The sequence below is a fragment of the Chiloscyllium punctatum genome, chromosome 1 (genome assembly GCF_047496795.1).
Source record: "Chiloscyllium punctatum isolate Juve2018m chromosome 1, sChiPun1.3, whole genome shotgun sequence".
Lineage (NCBI taxonomy): Eukaryota > Metazoa > Chordata > Chondrichthyes > Orectolobiformes > Hemiscylliidae > Chiloscyllium > Chiloscyllium punctatum.
The window spans coordinates 22,225,897-22,233,954 of record NC_092739.1 but is presented as its reverse complement, the minus strand read 5'-3'; the positions used below and the strand labels follow the sequence as shown (position 1 = coordinate 22,233,954).

The 8,058-nt window shown below is 42.7% G+C and overlaps 1 protein-coding gene across 2 annotated transcripts in view; it reads left to right on the top strand.

Annotated features, from left to right (window-relative positions):
* The first annotated feature begins 624 nt into the window (after positions 1-624).
* The window catches only part of klhl2 (kelch-like family member 2), a 149,762-nt gene continuing 142,328 nt past the window's right edge, over positions 625-8,058 (top strand). The window contains exon 1 of one of the 2 annotated variants that reach the window (XM_072576380.1): positions 625-895. In XM_072576380.1, the coding sequence (XP_072432481.1) occupies positions 825-895 (71 nt within the window). In that variant the 5' untranslated portion in view covers positions 625-824. The remainder of the gene's footprint in view (positions 896-8,058) is intronic. The other variant, XM_072576288.1, reaches the window with a different exon arrangement.

Here is an 8,058-nt window from a genome sequence, read left to right as displayed (position 1 = left end):
CCTGATTCTTTTACCAAGTGCTAGATTAAATGACCTAATATCTCATTTTGTGGCTAGGCAGCGTCAACATTTATTCGACAACATTCTGTAAAGCATGTTGCAACGCGTTTCTATGCTACAGGCACTATAGAAATGCAAGTTATTGTTGTCAGCAGAATCAATAAAATAGTTGCTACGGAAACAGTGTCGACGTTCAGCAACAACCAAGCAACTAAAAGAAAAGCGCGTTGTGTGAAGCTGATGTTGCACAAACGCTGACGAGCAGTTCTGGTCGCACTTTAAATGTGCAATTGTGTCTTTTTTAAAATACGTAATTACAGAAATGTTGCAGTTTGTTGCAAAGTACGTGGTTTTGAACATGAAGTGCGGTTCAGCACTCACTGCCAAAAGGTAACCTGGAGGCAAGCTTTTGATACACTGCCACACTTCCCTTGTAATTGCCATATCAGGGCTGCTTCTTGCAGGTCCTCCAAGGCAGGGGGAGCTCCTGGCACACCATTACCTGGTAAATATCACTTTGGAGAGTGGGAGCGGAATAAAAGTTGGAATTGGAAGGCAACTGGATGCTTTCGGGGGGGGGGGGGGTGTGGAATAGGAGGAGGAGAGGAGAGGAGAGGAGCATTGTGGGGTGTTGGAGGAGGAGGTAGTTTGAAGGAAGCGCCGCCTCTCCCCGGTTTGCCCCCCTACTCCTCTTCCCCTCAGAGTCAGGCTGAGGGCAGTCGGAGCAGCGGCCGGCGTTGCCCCAGCGACCACCCGGGCGACGGCGCCAGACAATGGAGCGCGCGCGGGGCACGGGGAGGCGTCCCACGCGCCTCTAGAGTGGAATGGTGCAGCGCGCCGAGCTCACCCTGCGCAGTCGGCAACAGGCGGAGGACACAATGGAGATACAGCAAATGTGAGTGTGTGACTCCAGTCACAGCCTGGGTTGGGTTGGCGGGGCGGGGGGGTATCTCCAGCCAAGGAGGGACAACCCGGCTTGGCGGGGGGCGGGGGTGGATGGTGGCGGGGGAGGGTCTGGGACTGGGTCACGCTTGCAGCCTCTCCACTCTCTCTCTCCAGCCAGACGAGAACCGGCTTGTCATTCTGGACAAGCGAGTTTTTCAAATGCACCGAAGTGGGGTCCAGGGAAGCACAAGCTTGAATTAAAAAAAAATAGCAAATGGCAATGCAATTCATAAATGCTACAATTTAAGTACATGCAAAAGAGTAGATAGAGGTGCATATTCGGTCGTAACAAATGTCTATTGGTATAATTTTGTTTTTAGTTTGGGGACAGAGATTTGAACACCTGTCCCTGAATGTCCGATAGTTGTTTCTATCGTGAATGTTCTGATGCATATGTCGTTGCTGTTTTTTTTTGGTTGAAAGGTATATTAAATGTAGGAAATCGTGTTGAACTAGGTTTTATTTCAGCTGTAAAATCGTTTCACGCGTGCAATAAAACAAACCCTTGAAAAATGTATGCTGTACGTTTTTGGAAAAGATGTGAGCATCCTTTTTGTACAGTAACCACTGCATAAATGACACGATTATCTATTCCGACTTGTGGGATTTCTGTGTTTAATGTTAAATTTTAATGCTTCTGCATTTCGAGCTTCCATTGTAAATTTCAGCATGGCACAATGGTAGGTATATGGTTTGTTTGTACTGTTGATTTTGAATCGTGGAGGGAAAGTAACACCTGTTAAATGACTTTTGCTCTTCTGAACTTAGTTCTGTCCATTGGGGGTATTTTGAACAATATAATAGTTGAACTGGTAGATGCAATTGAGGTGATGAATTATGGGACAAGAAGCATATCTGTATAATTCTAAAGTGTGTGATCTTCACTGATTCCTAGTGCTAAGGCTAGATTTTACGTGGCAGATTTAATATTATCTTTGTAAAGAGTCTCTGCATTGTGTGTGTTTTGTTTTAATTGCTGCCTATATTTACCTTTTCTTGGTTATTTGGTAAAGGTAATATTCAAATGATTTGTTTTATAGTCTGATTTTTCTCCGTCAACTGAGCCAGATAACAATGCCATGAATGATTCAGTGGGTAAATGCACGATATTGTGTTGTATATAGTTAATGACTGTGGTTTGACTTCTAGATTGAGTCAGCTCATCTTTACCCCCAAAATTGTAGGTCAACGCTACAAGTCATTTTAGTGACTTTTGTTTAGCCAGAAGCAAGAATTTGAATAGGCTCCTGTTTGACATTTTTGTCCATTGATCCTGGATGTAGGTGTGTGTAGATGTTGAATGATGCACATTCCCACCATCCCTTGTTCCAGTTTTTGGAATTCGAATTGATTGGCCCTCCATAACCTGCCTCAAAATGTGTGTATTGGAGGCCAGTAACAAATATAAGTCTGAACCTATTAATTTTGTGACATCGATTGCATGAAATATTCTAATAAGGGTATATTGTGTCAAGGTTTGAAACAATTCTGCAAAACTTGTTTAGAAGAATTTGTTTTATTTCTGTTTTTTCTGGGGAAGTGAAATAAACAAAGGCCATTGACTTGAATAATGTTTCTGTGGTCAAATATCAATTGAAATGCAAGGTATTTTCTCTATAAAGGCTATGGAATTAAAATGTGAAGTTTTGTTTATACTGGAACAGAATGGAACAGGGACCCAGGTTCAATTCCAGCCTCTGGCAACTGTCTGTGTGGAGTTTTCCTATTCTCACCATGTCTGTGTGGGTTTCCTCTGGGTGCTGCAGTTTCCTCCCACAATCCAAAGATGTGCAGGTCAGGTGAATTGGCCATCCTAAATTACTCAGTGTTGGATGCATTAGTCAGGGGTAAATACAGGACAGGGAAGTGGGTCTGGGTGGGTTACTCTTCACAGGGTCGGTGTGGACTTGTTGGGCCGAAAGGCCTGTATCCACACTTTAGGGAATGTAATCTAATCTAAACCAGGCATTCCAGGAACAAAAAGGAAAAAATCGCCTTGGCATTTGTTCCCTATTCCTAACTGCCCTGGAAAGGTGGCGATGAGCTACCTCCTTGTTGCAGCCCTCAATGTGTGGGGCCACCCATGGTGCTTTTAGAAAGGAAGTGCCCCCTCCTCAATCAGGGCTGTTTAACCTAATTTTGGGTAATTTTAAGAGTAGAAAGGGAATACCAAGTTTTTGATCCACAACAGTGAAGGAGTGATGATATCGTTCCAAGACAGAATGGCTTGGAGGGGAACTTGCAGGGTGGTTGTGATCCTATGTATCTGCTGCCCTTGTCCTTTCTAGGTGGGTGAAGTGTACTTTTGGAAGATGCTGTTGAAGGGGTTAAGGTGTTGTGCTGTATTGCACTGATGGAAAATGCTGCTGTCACTTTGCAATAGTGGTTAAAAAGGATGATGGATCGAGTTGAGGAGGAGCTTATTCACCCAAAGGGTTGTGAATCTGTAGAATTCCTTGCCCAGTGAAGCAGTTGAAGCTACCTTGTTTAATATTTTAAGGCAAAGTTAGATTTTTGAACAGTAACGCAATTGAAGGTTATAGTGAGCGGGCAAATAAGTGGAGCTGGGTCCATGAAAAGATGATCCATGATCTTATTGAATGGTAGAGCAGGGTTGGGGGGCCAGATGGTCTACTTCTGCTCCTATTTCTTATGTTCTTATGTCAAAGTTAAAGGTGGTGGCTTGTGTGCCAAGTGCTGTATGGTTTCACGATTCCTGAATGTTTATGGATCTTCACCCATCCAGACAAATGGTGAGTATTCCACCACACTCGTGACTTGTAGGTGATGGGCAGGCTTTGAGAAGACATGAGTAAGTTGATTACCACAGAATTCTTAGCTACAGTATTTGTGTCCAGTTCAGTTTCTGGTCAACTTTAATGCTAATAATGGGGATTCATTGATGGTATTGCATTACGTGAATGACAAGGGATGGTGGTCATTGGTCTGACACTTATGTGGTGTGAATGTTACTTGCAACTTATCAGCTCAAGCAAGTATACTGTCCTGGCCTTGTTGCACATGGATAGAGACTACTTCAGAACCTGAATTTTGTCAATGGCACCTATTGTGCTAAATCTGACTTAATTGAGGCAATGGCCGACTGGTCTTATAATTGGACTGATAATTCAGAACCCAGGTAATATTCTGGGAACCTGAGTTTGAATCCTGTCACTGCAGATGGTGGAATTTATATTCAATACAAAATCTAGAATTGAATCTAATTGTCAACCGTTGTTGGAAAAACCAGCCTGGTTCACTAATGTCTTTTAGGAAGGAAACTACCATCCTTATCTAGTCTGGCCTACATCTAACTTCAGACCGTCAGTAAATTGGCTGAGTTTTAACTGCCCTCTGGGCCATTTGGCACCTGCAATGAATGCTGGCCTAAGCAGCAAATAAAAAGGTGCTGGTTGATAGCACTGTGTCTGATGATCAAGATTATATTGTTAGAGTGATAATTGACCAGGTTGTAATGGTCATGCTTTTTGTGCACAGGACCAAACCCGTGCAATTTCCCACGTAGTATATTGTAGCAGTACAGCTGGGGCAGAGCTAGTTCTGGAGCATGTGTGGAATGTAGTCCAGGCTTCTTCATTTCCAGTACCTTTTAGTTATTTCTTAAAATCACATGGAATGAATCAGACTGGTAGCTGTGAGCTTGGTAACGGGCTGAGATGGATAATCCACATTTTTGCCTGAAGATGGATGCAAATGCATCGAACTACTCTTGCACTAATGTGCTGGGAGCCCCCATTATTGAGGATGTGGATGTTTGTGGAACCACATTGTGTCGGTCGTTTAATTTCCCACCGCCATTCACAAGTGGATGTGCAGGACTGTAGAGCCTAGATCTGGTTTGTTGTAGGTGGAATCACTTGGCTGCGAATTCTTGCAAAACTAATCTTGAGTAGCTTACCAGGATGGTACCTCACATTTAGGTATGCCTGATGCTATTTCTGGCATGCCTTCTCGCTTCTTTCGTTGAACCAGGATTGCTCTCCTGGATTGATCGTGATAGTGAACATATTAGAATCCTCCCTGTTTTTTTCTCATTATTTTTACTTCTGTTTTTTAAAAAATTTTGGTACTGAGCTGAAAACACTTTGCTTGCTTTAGTACAATTTGCAGTAAACTGAAAAGAATCGATCAAACCACCTTTTTTTGTTTGTGAGGGTTGGCCTGAAGGTTAAGTGCAGGCTGATCCTTGGTAAGAGGGTTCCTACAGACAAAGCAACCCTGGGAGGAGTGTTGTGTTTAGCACCTGTGTGTCTAAGTGCAGGGACTTGGTGAAAACACCATTGTGCAAGTAATTTTATTCAATATCTCTCCATCACCAGGAAAAGCATTCTTGTGGCCAGGGAAAAAGTAACCAGCAAGGCCCGATAGAGGCAATGCTGGGTATTGTGTTTTAAACAGATAGCAGAAATTGGATGTTAATGAGGTCATTATCTGGGAATTGGTTCTGGCAAGTCTGGAAGAGCTCCTTTATTCAAGCAGATGGCAGATGTAGAATGGTAACTGAGGCATTGGGAAAAGACATTCGGACTCTCAGGATGGGACCGTAGTTGCAAAGTTGTTTCTTTGAACTGTGTTTTTTTGTTTTGGAGAGATGAGTCGGCACTGATGATACAGCTTCAAGATTTGAAAATAGTTGAATTGGGTGATTTATGCTAAGAGTGAGGTTAATATTATGGTTAAATAGAATTCTGCTGCTGTGAAGTAGACTTGTTCTCCATAAAGAATGTGCAGTGGTCACTCCCATGGGTACTGGTCTGGGCAGATACATTTGTGACAGATTGGTGAGAATGAGGTCAGGTAAGTCTTTCCCTCATATTGGTTTCCTTACCACCTGAAACAGACCCAGCTATGTCCTTTTAGGATGCGTCCAGCATGATCAGTAGTAGTGCTACTGAGCTACTCTGTTTTCACCCGGAGTACATTCTATGCTCTTGCCAATGGTGTTCAACATGGAGAATATTGATTCAAGGTCGTTTATGATAATCAGGCAATATCAGTATCCACCCTTTTACCAGATGCATGAGACTTCATTGGATCTGGAGCCGATGTTGAGAACTCCTTTGGGAAACTTCCTCCTAACTGTATATTACCATGTTGTCACTTCTGGTGTTTCTCTACTGCTGTTGGGTACTTTCTGTCCCAGGGATGGTGATGCTGGTGACTGGGGCCTTTATCTGTAAGGTATCATTCCATGAGTATGATTGTCAGGCAGTTGCTTAATTAGTTTTTGGGATAGCACTCCCTATTTTATCAGAAAGCTAGGAATACTTTGCAAGTTCAACAGGGTCTGATTGCTGTTTTTGATATTGAGCGTGATGCCAGGTTGTGTGTCCAGTTTCATTCCTTTCTTTAGACTTTGTAGTGGTTTGATACAATTGAGAGGCTTGCTTGGCTGGTTCACTGTAAGGTTGGCAGATTTCCTTCCCTGAAAGACATTTTTGTGCTAGGTAGGGTTTTTATATTTTTTTTGGAAACTATATTGGTTGCACGGCCAACATGAGGCTAATTTTTAATTCCAGATTTTATTGAATTCCGATTTCACTGTCTGCCGAACTGGCCTTTGAACATGTCTGAAAGGCTTGGGGCCACTGCCTATATTAACCATGTCAATATCCTACTACTTGTCTGTTTTTCCAAAAAGGGTGACTATTGAAAGCACTACAGTCTTCACCCCAAACTTAACCAACTTTACTTGGAAAGTGCTAGAAATTCTCAGCAAGTCAGGCAGCATCTCCGGAGGGAGAAACAACTGTTAACATTCATCTGAACTGCCACTCCCTTAAAGATGAAACAATTTTTAAATAAGGAAAAGGAACAAAATGCAAAATCGAGGGTTGATGGGCAGGAGAATTGAACAACATGGGATGATCGTACAAGGGAAAAGAAATGGTAATCGGGCAAGATGGAAACAGTGAAGACGCCTCTGGGAATAGCAGACCCATTACCGATATCTGATGTCCAAAAATAAGGGTAAATTGTTGACATTTTGTTGAATCAGAAAAGTTTTTATTGAAAGAGATGCTGTTCCAATTGGATAATAATAACAACATTGAACATCAAACCATTTTTTTTCTAAGATGGTCACTGTCGTCCTTGTCTTTAGAGATCTGTTCTCCAATCTGTTTCTTTTTCCCCATAGAACTCAATTCTTTCTGTGATGTTTTTTCCCCTCCCCTCCCTCGCTATCACTTGCCACCTTCAATCATGATCTTTCTGATGTCCTTTGCTACTTCCGCAGTTTCCATTTTCCTGACTTTCACTGTGTCCTCTCCACAGCAGACATCCAATTTGACTAAATTTCCAACCATTAGTGTGGTGACCCAGCAGCTCTCTGGTTTTCTATTATAGAATCATAGAATCCCTACAGTGTGGAAACAGGCCCTTTGGCCCAACAGGTCCATACTGACCCTTCGAGGAGTAATCCAACCAGACCCATTCCTCTAGTACTCCACATTTACAGAAACGTCGATTCTCCTGCTCCTTGGATGCTGCCTGACCTGCTGCGCTTTTCCAGCAACATATTTTCACTCTGATCTCCAGCATCTGCAGTCCTTACTTTCTCCTACTCTACATTTACCCCAGGCTAACCTACATATCCTTAAACACTATGGGCAATTTAGCATGGCCAGTTCATCTAACTGGCATATGTGTGAATTGTGGGAAGCAACTGGAGCACCAGGAGGAAACCCACGCAGACAAGTGGAGAATGTGCAAACTCCACGCAGGCAGTCAGCTGAGGCCGGAATTCAACCCGGGTCCTTGGCGCTGTGAGGCGGTGGCGCTCTTTCCAAAAGATTGAGGATATATGCCCAATTAATAACATGATAAATTAATATTTTAGATTCCAACTTTATAACAATATGGAATCTAATGCTGTATTCTTTGTAGTAATTGAGGGGTAGCATAGACAAGTGATAAGGTAAAGGAGAATTCCGAGATTCTGTAAGTACACTAAAAGCAAAAGAGTAGCTAGGGAATAGGGCCCCTGAAAGATTATTGAGATTGTCTATGTTTGGAGATACATGAGACCCTAAACAAATAGGAGATAGGATCTTCATTTAGAAAGACAAGAAATAATTAGGGATAGTCAGC